Source organism: Pteropus medius, unplaced genomic scaffold (assembly GCF_902729225.1).
Source record: "Pteropus medius unplaced genomic scaffold, Ma_sr-lr_union100, whole genome shotgun sequence".
NCBI lineage: Eukaryota > Metazoa > Chordata > Mammalia > Chiroptera > Pteropodidae > Pteropus > Pteropus medius.
The window spans coordinates 79,895-104,307 of NW_024354704.1; the positions used below are offsets into that span (position 1 = coordinate 79,895).

The 24,413-nt window shown below is 31.3% G+C and overlaps 2 protein-coding genes and 1 pseudogene across 2 annotated transcripts; 1 reads left to right on the top strand and 2 right to left on the bottom strand.

The window, feature by feature from the left end:
• Positions 1-601: 601 nt before the first annotated feature.
• Positions 602-1,540, top strand: OR6C70 (olfactory receptor family 6 subfamily C member 70). The gene has a single exon (XM_039855213.1). The coding sequence runs from the start codon at positions 602-604 to the stop codon at positions 1,538-1,540; it is 939 nt and encodes a 312-aa protein (XP_039711147.1).
• Positions 1,541-9,154: 7,614 nt separating this feature from the next.
• Positions 9,155-10,300, bottom strand: LOC120596743 (olfactory receptor 6C2). Its single transcript, XM_039855207.1, has one exon. The coding sequence runs from the start codon at positions 10,100-10,102 to the stop codon at positions 9,155-9,157; it is 948 nt and encodes a 315-aa protein (XP_039711141.1). The 5' UTR covers positions 10,103-10,300.
• A 12,865-nt stretch (positions 10,301-23,165) lies between these two features.
• Positions 23,166-24,101, bottom strand: LOC120596744 (olfactory receptor 6C2-like; annotated as a pseudogene).
• Between the last annotated feature and the right edge of the window lie 312 nt (positions 24,102-24,413).

Below are 24,413 nucleotides of genomic sequence, written 5' to 3' on the forward strand. Positions count from 1 at the left end.
TCTGCATTGTATTAACTTTCAATTTTTCCTAGATTCAACTAGTATTAATTTTGTTGCAATATTACAGTTTATGCTCTTAAAAAAAATTTCTATGTCTTCATTAGTAACTCTAAGGGAAGTTGGAAGAGGGTGCAATAGGGTGCTAAGTAAATGTCACTTTAATATGAAATAGAAAATTTCAGAATTTAACTATAGATTTTAATTCATTATACCGGTATAATTTTATTTTGATGAAATTAATAATTAAAAATGAATGGATTATTTTTCAATCCTGAATGAAGATTTTATCTAATTTATTTTACAAATACATAAATTTGGAGTTAGTTACAAATGACTAGAAGTTTGTAAGCAAGGGTGAAAAAATAATTTATTATGGGTTTTGCAGGTCAATTTCCAAAACTGAGTTGATTTCTATGGTTATTTTAAAATAGTTTCTTTTGCACGGTTCTAGATCAAATCTTCAACATCATGGATTATTATCTTGCAAAGGGCTATGTTTGTGAATATGATTCCTTTTCCTTAGCATTTTCTAGATATAAAGTTACTCATGTAGTTTCTCATTTTTGTATCTTTTTATTTCTAGAATAAATCCCAAAGAGAAATGAAGAACTATACAAAGCAGATTGAGTTTATTCTTCTGGGACTGACAGATAATCCTCAGTTACAGATTGTAATTTTTTTATTTCTACTTCTGAATTACATGTTGAGCATAATAGGAAACTTAACCATTATTGCCCTCACTCTACTGGATTCCCATCTTAAGACCCCAATGTATTTCTTCCTCCGAAATTTCTCTTTTCTGGAAATTTCATTCACAAGCGCTTGTATCCCCAGATTCCTAATCATCATTGTAACCAGGGAAAAGACCATTTCCTATAATAGTTGTATATCTCAATTATTTTTTTATATATTCTTGGGGGTTACAGAATTTTTCCTTTTGGCAGCTATGTCTTATGACCGCTATGTTGCCATTTGCAAACCTTTGCATTATATATCCATTATGAGCAGCAGAGTTTGTCATCAGCTTGTACTCAGTTCATGGGCAATTGGATTCCTGGTCATTTTCCCTCCACTGCTTTTGGGTCTTAACCTGGATTTCTGTGCTTCAAATATCATCGATCATTTCATTTGTGACATTTCTCCTTTCTTGCAACTTTCTTGCTCAGATACACATTTACTAGAACTGATTGCGTTTTTCTTAGCTGTGCTGACCGTCATCGTCACCTTGTTATTAGTAATCCTTTCTTACTCTTACATCATCAAGACAATTCTAAAATTCCCTTCAGCTCAACAAAAGAAAAAAGCCTTTTCTACCTGCTCTTCTCACTTGATAGTTGTATCTATCACTTATGGTAGTTGTATATTCATCTACGTAAAGCCATCCGCAAATGAAAGAATCGGTGTAAGCAAAGGAGTAGCTGTGCTCAATACTTCAATTGCTCCTTTGTTGAACCCATTCATTTACACTCTGAGGAACCAGCAAGTTAAACAAGCCTTCAGAGATGTATTTAGAAAGACATTTTGTGTTTTAGACAAGTAATACTATTTATCGAAATAATTAACATAAAACGTAAAAGGAATAAAACCTATTTTGACTCTTCTAGTTTGAGAATTAATCTCTATTATTTAATTAGTTGGATCAAGCTTAAAAACTTTTTCCATTCTATACATTCTTAATTCAGCTTTCTCTTAATATTGAAACTTTTCTACATTGGAAATATAAAATTGCGAAATTTATTTTTTTCTACAACTGTTAGAATAAGATGAATGAAGGTTTTATTGTAATATAAAATATGAATTCTTGGAGTGCTGTATCCATTAAACAATTTAAATAAATGTACTATGTTTTATTTAAAAGCCATATCCTTCAAAGTTCTTAGAAAAATTGAATTTTGTCAGGATTAAATATACTTCAGATGCTCCAAGAGATTTTGCACTTTAAAAGAATGATCTAGAGAATTATTTTGTAATATCAATTGTTATTGACATTTTGTAATATCAATTGTTAATATAGTAAAAAAGCATAATTTCCTTTGAAATGAATCATACATTTTATTTTTGCGATTTTTAGTTTTCTTTGGTTGGGTAAAATTTTAAAATTGCAGTAGAAAATGAAATAAGATTTAATACACAAGTAGTTGATTTCTCACATCATCTTTTTCAAGTACATATAAGCAAGTTTAATCTCTTGAACATGCCAATGAACATATTGAATAAATGAGAATACATGATGAATTTTATAATATTATATATAATTATTTGTTTTTAATTCTGTGTGTTTCCTACATTAATTGATACCAAATATCAATTTCTCAAAGTGCAAATGACTACTTAAAAAATAAAATTATATTTTATTTCTTCCAAAATCGGCATATGAAATTATCTTTTTTTTTTTTTAACTTTAGAATTCTTAGAACACGTAAATGCCACAGCTCTATAACTGTCCTAAGGTAGATGCCATTAGACCTGTTCATTTATACCATAATGATGATTAAGCTAATAGCACTAGATTATTTTCCATATGTGCCAGTAGTATTTGTTCTTATCTTTGTCTACAGTTATCATACACTTCTCTAGTCAATATTCCTTAAAATATTTATCTATTAATTTTAATGACAATGGGAAAAGAAAACATAAATGGATGAATAAAAGTTTATTACTAGATTGTTGGTGGACTTAGATCTCCACAATAAATTGCAAGGAGACATTTAGAGACATACATGCAAAGTTAAAAAAACGATTTTTGTCAAACATCAAGACAATGATCATTGTCAATCTGCCTAGAATAACTAGAAGAGATAAATTTATGGAGAAGTATGTTGCATAAACTTTCTATAATTTTTTCTTTATCTGTACAGCCTCATTGGATAAGAAACAAAGCAACATGTTTTGTACTCCACCTTCATCTCTGTAGCAGAGAGCATTTCCCTAAATGCCAGTAACACAACATCTTCCATTCAACAACATACAATATAACTTTATCACTTCTTTATCACAATATCACTTTACAACTTCATGCAATATAACCGTATCACTCCTTCTAAGAAGAAGTAGGACGAATTCCTTTTCCTGAATTTGGGAAGAAGCTAGTGACTACTCCAACCAGTAGAGTTGATGCTAGGTGATTCCAAGGTTAAATCATGAAAAGAATATATCTCTTATCTAGATCTCTTTATTTTTGGGAAATTTATCCTTGAAACCCAACTACCATGCTGTGAAAAAGCCCTAACTGGCTCTTAAGAGAGAACACACAGAGAAGTGCATATTGGAAAAAAAAAAACCCCAACAGCCTAGTATTTGAAACCTATATAATTTTATTAAACAATGTCACCCCAATTAATTTAATTAAAGTAATAATAATAAAAAAACCCAAAGGCCTCAAACTGACAGCCTGATTCAACTGACATACATGTGAGTGAAGGGGTCTTAAGATGACTCCATTTTTCAGTTTTCAAGTCTTCCATATGAGGTGTCAAACATCATGGAGCAGAAACAAGACCTGCTGTACTTTGTATAAATTCCTGATGACAGAGTCTGTGAGCATAGAAACTGGTTGCTTTATGCAATAAAGCATTGAAGTAAGTTTTAATGGTGGTCTTCTGGCATGTGGGTGCTTACAACTGACATTTTTTTTCCCTATGGAAGTCATATAAAAGGAATCCGCAACTCACAGTAGAAACCTGCAATTAATTGATTTCTCCTGACAATTAATAAAAATATGGCTTGTATTTTTCAAAACTCATCAGATTGAGTACTTAAGATTTGTGCACTGCAGTGGATATAAATTTTACTTAAAAATTGTTAAAAAAATTGAATTCTGGATATTAGTTTTGCTTTTTAGTGTGATACAGATTATCGATTCTGTCATTGCTTTGTGTGTAGTCTGAGATTATGCAAGTGTTACATTGAAGAAAATGATACCAAAGTTTCTCATTGTAGGAGTAAGAAATTACAAACACAGACAGGAAGTTTTTAAGCATTCTGTATATTACTGTATACTTATATGCACACACACATATCTACACTGTCTTTTGAGAGGGCTTATAAGCAATAACCCACCAACATAACCAGTACCCACATCATTATTACCTAAAAGGAACCTGAGATCCTCAGAGAAATGACTATATTGTTCAGGGCTGGATCAAGGAAAATATAAGAGAGCTGAAATTACCTTGTTTTAGGGAAGTTTCAAAAAATGAAGAGTACGTATAAAAAAAGTTCAGAAGCTAATTAGAAGAGGCTCTGACTCACCATATTTGGATAATATGCATATCAACATAAATGATGATATGAACAGATTATAACTTAGTTGAATGAAATAAGAGTCCTTGAATCAATACTGCTTTATAATAAGTAATATTCACAAGAGAGAAAAAAATCATCTTTATAGTAAAATATGATGACTAATCAATATAGAAATGATGATTAAGTTAGCAAATGATCAATGGATGCTAAAACTAGTGGATGCAAGTTTCATAGGAAGCAAGATATTTACATAGTCTTAAAATATCTAACAAATTACATATTATTACATATAGAAGTACAAAATGTACACAATTGTGATGCTAGAGAAGGGTGTGTGGAGTCCTTGTAATATTTTTGAAAACAATTCTTTAAGTTTAAAATTTCAAAAATGGTACAAAAACAGGAAGGAAATTAAATTTTGGGTAGTGAATACACAATGCAATACACATGTGACATATTATTGAATGACACACTTGAAACCTATATGATTTTATTAACCATTGCCATCCTAATAAACTTAATTTTAAAAATGAAAACAGTAAAATAATAAAATAATAAGATAAACTAGCTTAGACTAAAAGAACCATTCTCAAAGTATAATATGACTTGTGGGCTCCCCTTACAAGGGTAGTCATGATAGGCTATGAACTATTACAAAAATTACCGTGTCATATCTTCATATGTGAGACGTTGACTTACAAATGACTGAGAGTTAGTAATACACTAATTGACTCATTAAGCCAAGAATTTCTTGTCCATACACAAATGTTAGAATTTGTTGAGGTATACTATTTGGAATTTTTTAAGAAGGTTGGATGTTGTACAACATCTGAAAATTTTTTTTATCTGTGCTCAAACATTCTCATAACTTTAGGAGATGATTCCGTGTTTTCCAGTCATAAGTAGTAGAATCTGTTCATTAAAGTTTGCACTAATTATTTTCTCTTTTTAATGTGAAACTATTGTTAGATTGAATTAATCCTTATATTAATTTCCTTTTGAATTTATGGGTAATTTTAAGAGCACATAATAATAATAATGGCATGCAGCAACAATATTTTAATTATAAACATTTTTACTAAAATTTCCAGGTATGAGGCATATGAATGCATTTCAAATCAAATACGAATCATTTATATTTCTGTTGCTGAAAGGTTGTTACTATCTCAGAAAACAGAAAAGAATGCATACAATCAACTTTCCAATTTTTATGCCCTTTTCGTATCAGGTCTTCTAAATATTAGAAAGAACATCTAAATGTGCTATGACTGAAACAAAAACTTTTACATGAATGTTCATGTCAGCATTGTTCACAATAGCCCCAAATGGAAACAATCTCAGTGTCCACCGGCAGATGAATGCATAAACAAATGGGGTGTATCCGTGCAATGGAATCTCATTCTTGTATGAAAAGGAATAAAGTACCGATAGATTCTACAACATAGATGGGTCTTGAAAACATTATGCTAAGTAAAAAGAGCAAGACAAAAGAAGCCATGCATATTGCATAATTTCATATATATGAAAGGTGTAGAACAGGCAAAATATAGAGACAGAAAGTAATGGTGGTAAGGGCTGGAGGAAAGGAGTAAAATGGAGTCACTGCTTCATAGATATGGAGTTTCTTACTGAGATGATGAAAATGTTCTAAGGTTAGATAATGGTGATGATTGCACAACTTTGTGAATGTAACAATAGTCATTGACTGCATGCAGTAAAATTGTTAAAAAGGAGAATTTTAAGTTACATGAATTTTATTATAATAAAAATATACCTGGAGAGGAATATTAGAAAATACATAGATTGAACTGGGAGATCTAAGAACCTTTAGAATCCTAACTTCATGATTGTCAGGCCACTTTATGGAAATCCTTCTCTTGTTAGGAGAGGAGATTGAAAGGTGAGATGAAATAACAGAATGTGTTACTAACAAAAACAACCTTGATTGCATAGCTGATGTACCTGGCGATAGTGCTTTTCAGTTTAGAAGAATCACAGGTTATCAAAGTCAGACAGGGCTTATGTTTTAGTCACTGTGCCCACCTTTAATCCAAGAACACAGGCCTAACCCTAAATGTCACATAATTACTTTGGTCCTGATAATGAACATTTTGGAGACTTTTGTGCATATTTCTTTATTCAGATCATCACATATTGATTTCAGTACATAAGAAATCTTTGGTGAATGATTTATGAGATCATGTTGATAATAAATAGGCTTCAAAGTTGGCAAGGAGAAAATAACTGCAATTTTATCTCATCTTTTTTCTCTTTATCAAAACATAAACTCTTAAAACATGCTACAGTAGGACAGATTAAGGCATATAAAATCTAGTACTTACATTTAGAAATGTTCAGACAAGCTTAATTTTTTTGATGTCAATAAAGTAATTTAATAAACAGAGATAAGCAGACACATTGATAAATAAGAGTGTATTATGACAGAGAGAGAGATCCCTACAGCTATGTCAGCGTATGTACTTCCAATTACATTGTCTTTTCTCACCCCTCCCCTACCAAAACCACACTTCTGCTTGAAAGGTAGTGTATTGTAGTAGATGGAAATTAATCAAAATCAGGATTCAGCCTCTTCTATTTGCTACCTATGATATAATTGTCAATTTACTCAATCTTCTGTCCACATTTTGATACAACTAAAACATATTTATAGAACTGGTAAGAGTATTCATAATAAAACTTGAAAAGAGTTTTGTGCTTTGGGGCCATTATAAAATAAAACAAAGTTGTACCTGAACACAAGCACTGCAAAACTGGTAGTCAAAAAAGGCAGTTATTTCCAAAATTCTGTCAATAGAAATAACTTAAAAGAATATTTAATTGCAATTTCAAAGTGTACTTTTAAAATTTAAAATAGTGAAATAAGCCAGACAGAAAAAATTGAAAACCACATGATACCACTTATATGTGGCATATGAACCTAAAAGCAAAAACCGAACAGGACAAACAGAGACTCATGGACATGGACAATAGACTAATGGTTACCAGAGGGCAGCGGGAAGGAGGGAGGAGGGAGGTAGATGGGGTAAAAGAGCTCATATATGTGGTGACAGAAAGAAATCTAACTATGAGAGGTGAAATTTTATTTATTTGTTTATTTATTTTTTGGTGAGGCAGCCCTTGGTTGACCTCACAGATTGCAAGGACCTTGTCATCTTACAATCCCTTATCTTTTATGCCGACAGCACCTGGTCTTCCTAGGTGGTCTCCCATCCAAGTACTAACGAGGCCAAACCCTGTTCAGAGGTGAAATTTGAAATAAAAAAAAATTGTTAATAGTCTCTGAAGTTCGAATTTAATATCAGAGGCAGTTTTTTTCCCAATTTTTCTTTAATGATTAATTTTTGTCATTTTTGTCTGTTAGCCAAAAAAGTAATAATTTAATTTCAAAGGTAATAATTAAAAACGTGATAGCATTATTAATGAAGATTTGTTTTCTTTCCTTTCCTCCCTCCCTCCCTTCATTCCTTTCCTTCCTCACTCTTGATCTTTCTTTCTTTTTTTTTCTCTCTCTCTCTCTCTCTCCTTTCCACAAGCAAGCTATTTCTATTTTTAATTTTGTCTATTTGGTTTCAAACTCTACATTCTTCAATTTAGGAATATTTTCTTCAACTGTCTCCTTGATTATATTTTCCATAATTATTAATTTTAGAAGTTCATTTCCCCCCCCTATTTTTGATAGTTGGATATCCATGATACCTTTTTATTCATTTATAAGCATTCTGTTGATGTGTGTAGTTATTTTATCAGCATTTAAAATTTGATGTTCCAATTCACTCTTATGCATCTATTCTAATTGTTAACCCATAATAAATGACATTATCCTTAAATTCATTTTACATTAAATGTATGCCTTTTTGGTATTTTGCTTTCCCTTTTTAAGTTATCTGGATTCAACAGTGGTCTGAAAATATTAAAATTCTAGAAATAAACAGTTCATAAAATTGAAATTGCTTGTGTTCTGAGTAGTGTGGTGAAATCTAATACTGTTCCTCCTTCTTCCTTTTGTACCCAAATCATCCCTTTGTCCACACTGCATACACTACAGCCCATTAGACACTAATTAGCCTTGGTTATCAGATTGGCTGTCCAGGTATTGCAGTGGTTGTGTTCAAGTAAGCCTTATTTTATTTAATAATGGCTCCAAACATAAGAGTAGTGGTGCTGGAAATTTGAAGAAGCCAAAGAGAAGCCATAAAATGCTTCCTTTAAGCGAAAATGTATGCATGTATAGGAGAAAACATAATATACATAGGGTTCAGTACTATCTGAGGTTTCAAGCATCCACTGGGGGTCTTGGAATGTATCCTCTCCTGATATGGGGGGACTACTGTACACCTTATTAGTGATCGTGAAGATGTTTCCACTTCAATTCTGATTATTCCTAAATTCTCACCAATATTTCCGTTTCCACTTTGTTGTATTCATTATTTTAATTAGCCTGGAATGCCTTATTTGGTTTATTTTATTTTAATACATCTTTGCTGTTGCTGTCTTCCGTTTTCATTTGATCTTCAGATTTAGGATATTAATTTTGGTAACATTGTCTTAGAGATAGAAACTAGTACTTTTACTCCTTAAGATATCTTCTATATAATTATATAATTTTAAATATTATTATTTTCTTTTCTTCCCTTGAACAATGAAGAAAAGATAGGTCAGAAATGAAGGCAAGTTTAATTACTTGGAAATATGCTTTATAGTTTTACAATAATGAAAAAGACAACGTATTAGTTTTGTTTAAAAGGAGTTTGCAGTGAGATTATGATGCAGTATTAAATGTCTTTGAGACAGTTAACATGAGTAAATTACAAGCACGAAGCAATGAAATAAGCTAGAAGCTGTAGTTAAATATTTAGAGGACTTTCTTCTTTCATTTCACTCTGATTCATCAAAACTTTGGTTTCTTTGAGAGAAATATTATCCTCTTTATGGAGTCAGTGAAAGCTTGCTTCACTTGCTTATTCCTCAGGGTGTAAATGAAGGGGTTCAACAAGGGTGCAACGGAAGTAGTGAGTACTGCAACACCTTTATTTATGGCCACTTCGTCCTTTGCTGAGGGCTTGACATAGATGAAGATGCAGCTTCCATAGGTGATGGAAACTACAATCATGTGAGATGAGCAGGTAGAAAAGGCCTTTTTTTTTTGTTGGACAGAAGGGAATCTCAGAATAGTCCTGATGATGTATGTGTAGGATAGACACACACAGACTAGGGTGATAATGAGTGCAAATACAGCCATGAGGATAACCATTTGTTCTATTACCCACGTATCAGAGCAGGAGATCTTTAGGAGGGGACCTGCATCACAGCTAAAATGATCAATGGCATTGGAGTCACAGAACTCGAGCTGGAGCCCCAAGCTAAGGGGCGGGAGAATGATCATCAAGCCAGATGCCCAACAGCAGAGGACTAATAAGGAACAGACCTTGTTGTTCATGATGGTCATGTAATGAAGGGGTTTACAGATGGCAACGTAGCGGTCATAGGACATAGCTGCCAGAAGAAAAAATTCTGTTGCTCCAAAGAGAATAACAAAAAATATTTGACTTGCGCAAGCGTTGTAAGTAATGGTATTGTCCCCGGTTGATATACTGTGCAGGAATTTAGGAATACAGACAGTGGTAAATGAGACTTCTAAGATGGAAAAATTTCTGAGGAAAAAGTACATAGGAGTTTTAAGATGGGAGTCCACCAATGTGAGGGTGATAATAGTCAGGTTCCCTGTTACACTCAACATGTAGGTGAGAAAGAGGAAGATAAATAGCAGAATTTGCAGTTGTGGATCATCTGTCAGTCCCAGCAGGATAAAAGTTGTTATTGGTGTGTGGTTTCTCATTGCTGACTTTTGAATTCTATCCAATCAGCATGTAAAAGTAATAGATTTTATCGGGACGCAGATATTCAAATTCTGTAGCAAAAGACTGTGCACATATAATCCAAGGAAACCAGTCTGCATTTCTAAGAAGGTGACATTTTGAAGAAAAAACAAATAGGTGTTTTAAGATGAGAATCTATGAGCGTAAGAATAATAATGGTAAAATTTCCAGGAACACTCAGTACGTGAGAAAGAAGATAAACACCAGAACTTTCAGTTGTGGATCCTCCGTAATTCCTAACAAAATGAATACTATTTTGCTGTGTGATTACTCATTATTATCTTTGATGTTTCAGGCATTCTGCATGTAAAATATCAAAAGAAGCATCTAAACAGAAGAAAGGAAATAATAAAGCAAAAATCAATGAAATAGAAAACAGAAAAATAAGAGGAAAGACTAATGGAATCAAAACGTGATTCTTCGAGAGTATGAGTCACATTAATAAAACTGTTGTGAGACTGATCAGAAAAAAAGAAAAAATTAAATTTATCAGGGATGAGAAATATGACATACTTGTAGGTTATACAGGCATTAAAATGATAAAATGGAATATTTTGATAAGCTCTGCAAAGTAGCGTTGGCAGCTTAAATGAAATAAACTAATTCTGTAAAATATACAATCTACCAAAGTTAATTCAAGATGAAATATGTAAATTATACATCCCTTTATTCGTTAAAGTAAAAAAAAAAAACTTAAATCATCCCCCAAATAGATGCCAGGCAGAGAAGTCTAAACTGTAAATTCCTACCAAACGTTAGAAAAATACTAATTTTACACAAATCCTTTCATAAAACAGACATTGAAAGCAAAAATTATAACATTATCTGATTGAATTATCAGAGTATATAGAAATAATATAAATAACAGCCACAATGGAAAGGAGAAGAATAAATGGTTCTATATAGTAATAAATGTTCTACCCTCTAACTTCAATAGTTAAATAGTGATTCTAAGTGGTCTGTGAAATGTTCAGTGTGCATTATAATTCATAGAGCACACATATTTATTATGTTAAATGTTTATATTAGTAAATAAGAAATATTTCAACTCAAGTATATAATCTTTGACAATAAAAACTAGAAAAAGGTGTAAATAAACCCAAAATATGAAAGGAAAGAATATAAAGATAAGACCAGAAATCAATAGAATTAAAAACAAAAAGACAATAATAAAGCTAATGAAGCCAAAAATTCTTTCTTTAGTGAATAATAATATTGATGAATTATAACCTGACTGACAAGCAAAACAAACAAACAACAACCAAAAATAAAACAATAAGAGGAAGAAAACACACTAGAAATGTCAGAAATGAAAAAAATCATTCCAGATCTCAGATATCGAAAGGTTAATAAGAGAATCCTATGAACAACTTATATAAATATCTTGGACAACTTAAATGAAATAGATGAAATTTTAAAGTCTACCAGCTACCAAAACATATTCAAGTAGAAATAGATAGCTGAATAGTTCTACAGCTATTAAAAAAATTGAATTTGTAGTTCAAAATATTCTACAGCAGAATTTCCAGGAGTAAATATCAAACAATAAATATTGCCAGTTCTATACAATCTCTTTGAGAAAACAAGAGTAAGGAACATATCCCATCTTAATTTTTGAGGACTTAAACATACTTGTAAAATTTATATAAAATGCAAGGGCCAAAATAGAAGTCACATTTGAAGACCATAAAGTATGATGGAGAATTTTTCACTACAGGTATAAATAATTCTTTTAAAGAAACCATAATAAACACAGTGTGATGCTAAAAATGATACTGGTCAGATTTCTTCAGAGAACAGAGAACATTAGCATACTCTAACTCCTTTTACAAGGCCGGTATCACCTTGATAGTAAAATCAAAGATACACATTACGAAAAAAGAAATTCTAAACAATACCCTCTTTGGACATAGATAAAAATCTTCAATAAGAGAATAACAAATCAAATTTAGCAATAACATTATTAGCACAATGCATCACGAGGTGACAGTTATCCTAGGAATACAAGATTGATTTAATATTTTAAATCAATTAATTTTATTCTCTATAATAACAGAGACAGAGAGAATACATATTTTCTTCTGAATAATTTCAGAAAAATATTCTTGACAAAATTCAACAACTATTTATGCTAAAAAACTCTCAGTGAAGTAAAAGCAGAAACTTCTTTAATGTGATAAAAGACATCTACCTATCAAAAACAAAACAAAACTTTTGCTAATATCAAATATAAAGAGAAAAGCCTAAAAACTTTTCCCTGAAATCATAAACTATGAAAGGACGATTAATTCATAGCTGATATTCAACAATGTGCTGGAATTCCTAGCCAATAAAATAAGGTGAGAAACTAATAGTGACATTGTGATTAGAAATAAAGAAGTTAAATTGTTTTCTCTTGTAGATAACATAATCAGATATAGAATCCTACTAATCTACAAAATATGTACATGAATAAGTAAGTGAGTTTAACAAAGGCACAAGATGGAGAGTCACTATATATAGAACATTGTGTTTATGTATAGCAACAATGAACATTTGGAACTTGAAATTTTTTTAAATGTCATTTACGACTTTATTTAAACAAGAAACACATAGGCATAAATTGAACTAATTAGAATAGCAATACTATGGAAATTACAAAAAAATGACATTGAGATAAGAATAAATATACAACTCATTAAAATAGAACAATGTATACTAAAATTAGACAAATTGAGGGCAAAAATAAAGCCTTATCACAAATGGTGCTGCTACAGTAAGATATACATATGGATAGAAATGACATAACAAAAAATAAACTTGAAATAGATCATTGACCTAATTAAAAATACTGTTTTTTGAAAGGGAAAATTAAAAGTGAAAAGAATAGTTATACACTAGAAGGTATTTATTAAACATGTCTCTGAAACAAAGATCCTTTATTTTGTATATATATGAATATATATTACATTTATTAAATACATATTATACATACATATTATATGTACACTATGTATACTATGTATGCTATGATGAAGATGCAAAGTAGTATATTGGTGTATATATACATAATTTACAAATAAAAAACAAACAACCCAATAAAAAGAGGTAAAAAATTAGAACAAATACTTCACAAAAAAGGAGCATGAAGGACATGAAAGCACATGAAGAGATGCTCAATATCATTAGTTATCGAGGTCATGAAAACTAAAATGATAACAAGATATTACTAAACATTCCTTAGGATAGTTGAAATTAAATTTACTAACAATAGCAAGTATGGGAAAAACACTATGAAATTGCAATGTTTATATATTGCCAGTGGAAATATAACATAGTAAAACCACAGGTAAAGAGGATCAAATATATGATGACGGAAGGAGATTTGACTTTGTGTGGTGAACACAGAATGCAATATACATATGAAGGATTATTGAATTGTACACTTGAAACCTATATAATTTAATTAATTAATTAAATAAATTTAATTTATAAAAACTATTTTAGGATACAGCTTTGATGTTTTCTTTTATAATTTCTTTTCTTAAATAATTTTTATTTTTTATAAACAAAAATAATTTTGCAGTTTTAATATACAGTTTCTTATAAAATTAGAAAGATATCTATTATATGACATGGCAAATTTATTCTGAATTTACCCAAGAACAACAGCAACCAAAAAAAACGTGTCCAGAGGGAGACTTGATAATTTCAACTTTATTCATAATAACCAAAAGTAGAATGAAATAAAGTAAACATAGGTGAATAAATAAATAAATTGTGTATCTATACAAGGAATGCTTTATAGCAATAAAAAAAAAAGAATTGATGTATGAAACATGGATAAATTGTGAAGTAGAATGCTAAGATAAAATATATACACAGTAAAGAGAAAGTACAATAAATTTTAATTTATTTCTAGAGAAGACAAACCAAATCTATTGAGAAGTTGACAAAGAACATAATCATTTTGAAGTAATAGAAATTTGTATGTCTTGATTTCAGTAATGGTTATAAGGATGTATAAATACATTTGTCAAAATCCATTGGAATGCTACACTTAAAATATGTTGTTTTAATAGTATATAAATTTTGCTTCAATAAAACTGATGGAACAAGAGAAGTCATGAACCAGGAGAAGGTATTTGCAACAACTCTTATGGACTGCAACCAGCATTTATAAAATTCCACTACAAGTCAATAAAAAACCAAAATTCAACCCAATAACAACTAGACATGTCTTCACAAAAGACTATATCTAAAGGCCAGTGAGCATAGGAAAATGTGATATTTTTAGTACTTAGGATAAAAGAAATTAAATTCACAACTAAAGTACAACCATCAGAATAATAACATTAAATAGATGAATCAAAGTAAGAATATTAAGGGATAAGTTGAACACTGATATCTTAAAGATTAGAATGTAAATTCCTATAAATACAGCAATACTTAGAATATACTTATAGAGCTGAATATCCAGATATCTATAAAACAGGAAATTATAATTTTCAGTATTTACTTAATAAAACATGTACATATGTACACAAATATATGCAGGTGTAAGGATGTTTATAGCAGCATTATTCTCAATAACCTCAAGACAAAAAAACAAAATGTCCATCAATAACGGAATCAGATTTTAAATTGTGATATATTCATACAATGGACAAATATAACAATAAAGATAAAATAACACGGTTACATGAAAGAACCTGGAGCGTTCTAACAAACATAATTTTAAGTGAAGACACAAGACACAAAGAAGACAGAAAGCGTAATCCACTTACACAATTTTCAAAAATAAGCAAAACCAATCAGCAGAGTTAGTAATCAGGATAGTGTCTCTATTCAGGGAGAAGTGTGAGGGTACGGACTAGGTCTAGGTATATATATGGCTTATACGATGCTGTTATTGTTCTATTATATCTATTTTATTTCTATATTTTTATTTATAAAACTCTTTGCTTGTGATTTGTTCATTTTTTGTAATGTTCAACTACTGTTAAATTTAATAATTTTTTAAAAACAAAGAAAACCATGAGATTTGGCCATTACATTTGACACTTTAGTATTCTATAACAGTTCCTTATTTCTACTCTTTTTACTAATGTTTAATTAACAAAACATTTTTTTATATATATCTAGTCTATTACAGTATGAGGAAGGCTTGACACATGTGTTCATTAGCATAGCTCAAGTTAATATTCACTCAACCACCAAATTGCAAAGATCAGGTCATTTACATAAAACTTTAAAATAATTATCCTCATCAGTTTATATATATCTATATCTTATGTTAATCTTTATGTAGTCTCTACTTGCCCTCTCTACACCTTTGTCTTTCATTCATTACTCAGATTTCTAAAATCCGGCTTCTTTATCCACTCACTTTCTTGCTCGATTCATTATATTCTTCTGCCTATTGCCCACATCTGAATAATAGCCAACGTGTTTAGACTGTACATCCTTAACATGTTATAAAAGAGTCCATCTTTTCCATTCTATCTGCTTCTATCCTACTTCAGATTACTTTGATCTTGCACTCGATATGAAAAACACTGGTTCTCTAGCTGGACTTCCTATCTCCTGTTTTGATCAGTTTAACCTATTTTCCTTACTGCACCTAGAATAAGTTCTGAGATACTATCTCAGTTCCTCCAGACTACATTAGGTACAATCCGCTATGTTTCTTTATCCATCATAGCTATATCAGAAGTTTTTATTTATTGTTTGTCACCCACTTAGACTATGATAGTCTTGAGATCAGGGCCTATCTGGTTCTAAGTAGTATACTCAGATCTTATCGCGTTTCCTGGAATATAATAGCTTCTCAGCATATTAATTAAATACATAGATATTTACAAATGAAGACCAGGAAATATTCTTTACTGATATTTTATGGTTGCACTTGACAGAATCTTGATTCCTATGGTTCATTAGAAAATGCTATACTAATGTTAAAGGTACTTTCTACAATATGAGTATGTACCATGCTCCCTTGACCCTTCAGGGCACCGATTATTGAACAGTAAAATATAGTCACTTAGACTGTAAAAAGTCCATAGGACTTCTCATTTAAATTCTTCTAACATAGGCCATGTGTGAAAAAAATAGGAATCAAAAAAAAATAAGGTAATAAGGTTTTTAAAAAGTTCTAATTATGAGCAAATAATAATTTTCTATTGTATTGTATTTATATGATCCTTTTCTAGAAAGTTGCATAATAGGTGATACTCATTTTAATTTCACTGGTAGCATATAAAGTCTAAGTACAAACTACTTAGACTTTAGTCCAGTTACACGAGAAATAGCATCTTTTTTTTAATGGTGCGTTATTAGATGGCTAGTTTCAACCAAATATTGGTCCTGGGTTCCTTCTTTGACAAAATGGTCTCAGATGGAAACTGTGTAACAACAAGGAAATTCAGAGTTTTTAGACACCATCAGAGAGGATGACACTGATATATAGGCTCACGGACAGAGTAAACTATCTAAGCACTATTACCCTATCCTGTTCTGTACATCAGGTCCATGCTTGAAATGTCTGTGATGGCTCAAATTGAGAAACACAGGATTGTTGTTCCCCAGAGCCTACCTTCCTTTCCTCTGGCAGTAATCGTCTCTTCATTCCCTATTGTACCTCCAGCAAAAGTCCCTCTGATGTAAGGTATCATCCTAGGATGCGAAACATCTCTTTTGTCCTAGTTACCTACTTCAGAAACATGTTTCAGAAATATTCTGATAAGTTATATTGCAGGTATAATTTACTTATTTTGTTTAATATGCCTAGCCATCAAAAAGTACTTATGTTTTAAAAAAGACAAGATTTTTTTTAGATGAATGTCAAACCAGTTTCATTAAGTTGAAGAGATGGATTTATATAAATGAAGTGTGCATATATGTGTGTGTATATGCATGCACTTGCACATGTGGCAGCAATGGGGCAATAGATGTTGCATTATATGCCCATTGATTTTGACTATTTCATTGCTTACATACTTAATATAAAACAAAATTAATATTCTTGAAGATAAAATGACATTGAAGAAATGAAATTAATTTCTCCCATTCTTATGAACTATACAAATTTTAAAAAATAACTATATATATGTACACAAATGTGTGTTTATACATAAATGTGTATTTGTATGCAATATATATACACACTCAGGAAAGTGACAGGAAATATTTTAATTATTTTTCTAAACTTCAGAATAGAAAAAATTGATTTGAGAAATATGAACATACTTACTCTTTAGTCTTTCATTGGGGCTTCAGTTTTTGTTTTATCCTCACAGATCCTTCATGAAACTCACAATTAAACTAGAATTATTAGTAGTGCTGTGGATGTAATCTAGTCATGCTTTCTCACTTAACTTTTACTCAAAGGTAGTGGTGGAAATGTATGCAGAATATATCAACCTTTGCATCCCTGTGTCTGATGCTTATCAGGAATTACAGTATTAATCTAAATTTAAAAAGGAACTACTGTAGATCTGCATGATCTGAATAGCTAGATAGAAGGAAAGACTAACAAATAAGCAAATGAAAAACAGAAATTCTTTTTGCTTCTAGAAAAGTTGATGATTTGGCCTAAAAATTTTAACACAGAATGCGTCCCTTAAAGTTGAGGATGCTTTATATGGCTAGCTTGTAATAGGTAAGACCGATGAAGTAAAAAAAAAAGTCATTGGTGACTCTACTTCAAAGTGACTAATGAATGTAGTAATATAGAAAAATAAAACACATAAAAGCTAACTAACTCACCTAGGAATTGAGAAAGTGCCCTTAGAGACTGTAGCATGTGCTAATAACACCAAGGTCAAGATATATTACCAGTGTGTTAAATCTTTACTGAAATGATGATTTGAATAATTCACATTTTGTTGATTGCTATTGATATACAGCAATTTCCAAATGTTTATTGGTAATTTAGGTTTTATTCATAAACCGAATATTATTACCTTCTCTTTCACAGTTTCTGAATAAAAGTAATTCCTCAGCCTTTTCAATTTGTATATATTCACGCTATTACATCTTTGCCTGTATTATATGCTACAAATCCTATGTAATAATTTGTTATTTAATATTTGAGACAACTTATGTGGTCCTGGTATACAGAAAATTTGGTTAATATGTAGTAAACCATATTTGTGTTTTACGGTATTCTTTCAGAATCCTTTGCCATTATTTGAGAGGATTTATTCATCCTGATCCTTTCTATATTTTCTTCCAATTTTATGACTTATTTTATTTACATTAACATCTGTATTCTATCTGGATTATTGTTGTAATAAAGTGTGAATATATTGAATTGTCTCTCAAAGGATTATTCATTTGTTCTAATGTCAAGTGATTAAAAATCATTACTTTGGTCTCACTTTTTAATTTACTTTTAGAATTATTTTAAATTTCCTCATTTGGAAAGAGAGAAAGGAAACCATAATCAGTCTACAAATTTGAAAGAGTTTCTAAAAGACAAAATAGAGAGAGAAAGGATACTTGATATCTGATATTCGATTATATAATATTAGCCATTAAAGTCAAGAGTAAAAAGATAATCTTTTCCAGTAGAAGTTGATTACTTCTTGGAAAAAGATTGGTGTTAATGAAACACGGCATGAGAAAAAAGTGTGGAAGTTCATGATACTATCAAGAAATGATTGAATAATTGTAAGGCATTCTTTTTATTGGATGGCTAGGGGAGTAATAGAGGATTAAGCCAGCAGAAGTAGAAATTACATGTTTTAACTTGGAATTTCAAAAATATTAAATAATAGTTGTGAGTAATTTATTAGAAATTCTAAATCATTTATCCATCAAGAAGCTAGATCAAAGCTCCAACGTACTTTCCTACTCACCATTCTATATCGTTAGAGAAGTTCTTAATGTCCGCCCCATATAGGATAAAATAATATTTTAAGTGTTCACAACTGATAGAATATTAAAATAAATGAAAGCATCATTTTAAATTAAGAAAATGAAAAGTAACTACTGTATTTTATACAGATGTAACTGGAATATATTCAAGTTGCATGTGGTATATTTTCACACTAATACTAGAGTATAATACAGCAAGCCTAAAAGCCAAAAGAAAATGCTAAAACTAAACCTTAATTACATATTTAAAAAAATAAATTTATTGGGATGACGTTGGTTAATAAAATTATATTGGTCTCAAGTGTACATTTCAATAATATGTCATATATATATTGCATTGTCTGTTCTCCACTTAAAGTCAAATTCTTCCATCACCGTATATTAGACATCTTGTGCCCTTTTATGCCTCCCCCTCCCTTTTTTCCCTCTGGTAACCACTAAACTATTGTCTGTCTATGAGTTTTTGTCTTGTTTGTTTGTCGCTTTCAGTTTTATATCCCACATATGAGTAAAATAATATGGTTCTCAACTTTTTCTATTTGACTTGTTTCACATATCACGATAATCTAAAATCTATCCATGTTGTCACAAATGGCAGTACTTCAACTTTTCTTATGGTTGAGTAATATTTTATTGTATATATGTACCATATGTTCTTTCTCTGATCATCTATTGAAAGGTACTTTGATTATTTCCATGTCTTGGCCACTGTGAATAATGCTGCAGTGAACACTGGGGTGCACATATCTTTGTGGATAACTGCTTCCAAGTTTTTTGGGTAAATACCTTAATTTTTTGAAGAGCCTCCAACTGTTTTGCATAGTGGCTCTATAAATCTACATTTCCAAGAGCACAGTATGGGGGTTCCTTTTTTCCCTGCAACCTCTCCAACACTTGTTATTATTTGTCGTGCTGGTGATAACCATTCTAACAGGTGTAAGGTGGTAACTCATTGTAGTTTTGATTTGCATTTTCATAATAGCAGGTAATGTTGAGCATCTTTTCATACGTCTGATGGCTGTTTGTATGTCTTCTTGGGAGAAGTGTTTGCTCAAATCCTCTGCACATTTTTTAAATGAGATTGTTTGTTTTTTTGTTGTTGAGTTGTATGAGTTCCTTATATATTATATATATTATTCCCTTATTGAAGGCATTGTTTGCTAATACCTTCTCTCATTCAGTTGGTTGCCTTTTCATTTTGTCAATGGCTTTTTTTTTTTTTTGCTCGGCTGAAGTTTTTTAGTTTGATATAGTCTCATTCGTTTATTTTTTATTTCAATTCCCTTGTCTTTGAGGTCAAATTCATAAAATCCCCTCTAAAGTTCAAGGTCCATGAGTTTAGTAGTTATGATTTTTTTCTATGCAATTTATTTTTTTAGGTCTTTGATCTATTTTGAGTTAAGTTTGGTGTATGGTGACAACAGCAGTCTAGTTTCAATCTTTTGCATGTGGCTTTCCAATTTTCCAAGCACCTTTTATTGAAGACACTTTCCTTTCTCCACTGTATGTTTTTGGATATTTTGCCAACGATTATTTGCCCATATACATGTGGGTTTATTTCTAGGTTTTCAATTCTGTTTCATTGTTCTGTGTGTCTATTTTTTTGCCAATACCATTCTGTTTTGATAATTGTCACTTTGTAGTATAATTTGAAGTAAGGCAATGTGAAACCTTCAGCCTTTTTTTTTCTTTCCCTCAAGATTGCTTTGGCTATTTGGGGTCTTTTGTGATTCTATGCAAATTTGAATATTTTTTGTTCTATTTCTCTAAAAATTGCCATTGGGACTTTAATGGGGATTGCCTTAAATTAGGCAAGAGAAAGAAATAAAAGTCATCCAAATAGGCAATGAAAAAGTCACATTGTCCCTTATTGCAGATGACATTATTCTTTATATAGAAAACTCTAATGACTCTACCAAAAAACTATTAGAAATAATAAATAAATGTAGTACAGTTGCAGGATACAAAATCTATGTACAAAAATCCACTGTGTTTGTATACACTTACAATGAATTTAAGAAAGAGAAATGAAAAAAAAAATTTCTTTTGCAATTACAGCTAAAAGAATTAAATACTTAGGAATAAATAAAACATGAAGGACCTATACACCGAAAACTAGAAGACATTATTAGAAGAAAATGAAGAGGGCACAAAGAAATGGAAAGATATTTTGTGTTCTTGGATTGGAAGAATCTACATAGTTAAAATAGCCATATTATCCAAAGCAAAATTTTCCTTTTAATGTGAAAAATTGTTAGATTGAATTCATCCATGTATTAATCTCCTTTTGAGTTTTTGATAATTTTAAGAGCTCATAGTGATAACAATGGCATGTAGCAACAGTATTTTAATTACAAAATTTTTTACTAAAATTTCCAGGTATGAGGCATATGAACGCATTTCAAATCAAATCTGAATCATTTATATTCCTGTTGCTGAAAGGTTGTTACTATCTCAGAAAACAGAAAGGAATGCATACAATCAACTTTCCAATTTTTATGCCCTTTTCATATCAGGTCTTCTAAATATTAGAAAGAACATCTAAACGTACTATGACTCAAACAAAAACTTTTACATGAATGTTCATGGCAGCGCTGTTCACAATAGCCTCAAATGGAAACAACCTCGGTGTCCATCGGCGGATGAATACACAATCAAATGGGATGTATCCATGTAATAGAATCTCATTCTTGTATAAAAAGAAGTAAAGTACTGATAGATTCTACAACATGGATGGGTCTTTGAAACATTATGCTAAGTAAAAGGAGCAAGACAAAAGAGGCCATGCATATTGCATAATTTCATTTATATGAAAGGCCTAGAACAGGCAAAGTACAGAGACAGAAAACAGTAATGATGGCAGGAGCTGGAGGAAAGGAGTAACATGAAGTCACTGCTTCATAGATATGGAATTTCTTACTGAGATGATGAAAATGTACTAAGGTTAGATAATGGTGATGATTGCACAACTTTGTGAACATAACAACAGTCATTGATTGTGTGCAGTAAAATTAAAAAGGGGAATTTTATGTTACTTGAATTTTAGTATGATAAAAACATACCTGGAGAGAAATATTAGAAAATATATAGATCGAACTGGAAGATCTAAGAGCCTTTAGAGCTCTAACTTCATGATTCCCAAGCCACTTTATGGAGATCTTTCTCTCGTGATCTGAAAATATTAAATGAAAAATTCCAGAAATAAACAATTCATCAGATAGAAATTAACTATGTTCTGAGTAGTGTTATAAATTCTCATGTCATCTCCCTGTCCAATCTGGACCTGAATCATCCCTTTGTCCACGCTTTATACATTACCTGCCCATTAGTCACTAATTAGCTGCCTTTATCAGATCGCCTGTCATAGTATCACAGTGCTTGTGTTCAAGTAACCCTTATTTTATTTAATGATGGCTCCAAACGTAAGAGTAGTGGTGCTGGAAATTTGAATAAGCCAAAGAGAAGCCATAAAATGCTTCCTTTAAGCGAAAATGTATGCATGTATAGGAGAAAACATAATATACATAGGGTTCAGTACTATCTGAGGTTTCAAGCATCCACTGGGGGTCTTGGAATGTATCCTCTCCTGATATGGGGGGACTACTGTGCACCTTATTAGTGATCGTGAAGATGTTTCCACTTCAATTCTGATTATTCCCAAATTCTCACCAATATTTCTGTTTCCACTTTGTTGTATTCATTATTTTAATTAGCCTGGAATGCCTTATTTGGTTTATTTTATTTCAATACATCTTTGCTGTTGCTGTCTTCCGTTTTCATTTGATCTTCAGATTTAGGATATTAATTTTGGTAACATTGTCTTAGAGATAGAAACTAGTACTTTTACTCCTTAAGATATCTTCTATATAATTATATAATTTTAAATATTATTATTTTCTTTTCTTCCCTTGAACAATGAAGAAAAGGTAGGTCAGAAATGAAGGCAAGTTTAATTACTTGGAAATATACTTTATAGTTTTACAATGATGAAAAAGACAACGTATTAGTTTTGTTTAAAAGGAGTTTGCAGTGAGATTATTATGCAGTATTAAATGTCTTTGAGACAGTTAACATGAGTAAATTACAAGCACAAAGCAATGAAATAAGCTAGAAGCTGTAGTTAAATATTTAGAGGACTTTCTTCTTTCATTTCACTCTGATTCATCAAAACTTTGGTTTCTTTGAGAGAAATATTATCCTCTTTATGGAGTCAGTGAAAGCTTGCTTCATTTGCTTATTCCTCAGGGTGTAAATGAAGGGTGCAACAGAAGTAGTGAGTACTGCAACACCTTTATTTATGGCCACTTTGTCTTTGCTGAAGGCTTGACATAGATGAAGATGCAGCTTCCCTAGGTGATGGAAACTACAATCATGTGAGATGAGCAGGTAGAAATGGCCTTTTATTTTGTTGGACAGAAGGGAATCTCAGAATAGTCCTGATGATATATGTGTAGGATAGACACACACACGGACTAGGGTGATAATGAGTGCAAATACAGCCATGAGGATAACCATTTGTTCTATTACCCACGTATCAGAGCAGAAGATCTTTAGGAGGGGACCTGCGTCACAGCTAAAATGATCAATGGCATTGGAGTCACAGAATTCGAGCTGGAGCCCCAAACTAAGGGGCGGGAGAATGATCATCAAGCCAGATGCCCAACAGCAGAGGACTAATAAGGAACAGACCTTGTTGTTCATGATGGTCATGTAATGAAGGGGTTTACAGATGGCAACGTAGCGGTCATAGGACATAGCTGCCAGAAGAAAAAATTCTGTTGCTCCAAAGAGAATAACAAAAAATATTTGACTTGCGCAAGCGTTGTAAGTAATGGTATTGTCCCTGGTTGATATACTGTGCAGGAATTTAGGAATACAGACAGTGGTAAATGAGACTTCTAAGATGGAAAAATTTCTGAGGAAAAAGTACATAGGAGTTTTAAGATGGGAGTCCACCAATGTGAGGGTGATAATAGTCAGGTTCCCTGTTACACTCAACATGTAGGTGAGAAAGAGGAAGATAAATAGCAGAATTTGCAGTTGTGGATCATCTGACAGTCCCAGCAGGATAAAAGTTGTTATTGGTGTGTGGTTTCTCATGGCTGACTTTTGAAATCTACCCAATCAGCATGTAAAAGTAATAGATTTTATTGGGACGTAGATATTCAAATTCTGTAGCAAAAGACTGTGCACATATAATCCAAGGAAACCAGTCTGCATCTTTTTTAACATCATAATCAATATCGTTGTTATTTAAATAGCCTTTTTGAATATTTCTTGCATGAGCAGTAGATTATTCCTTCAGGATTTCTGAATCCTGACCTTTTGTTTTGCTCCCCAGAATATAAATTTAGTTTATTGTTTGTAATTTTTAATATGGATTGGATTTACAAATAAGTTAGGAGGAAAAAA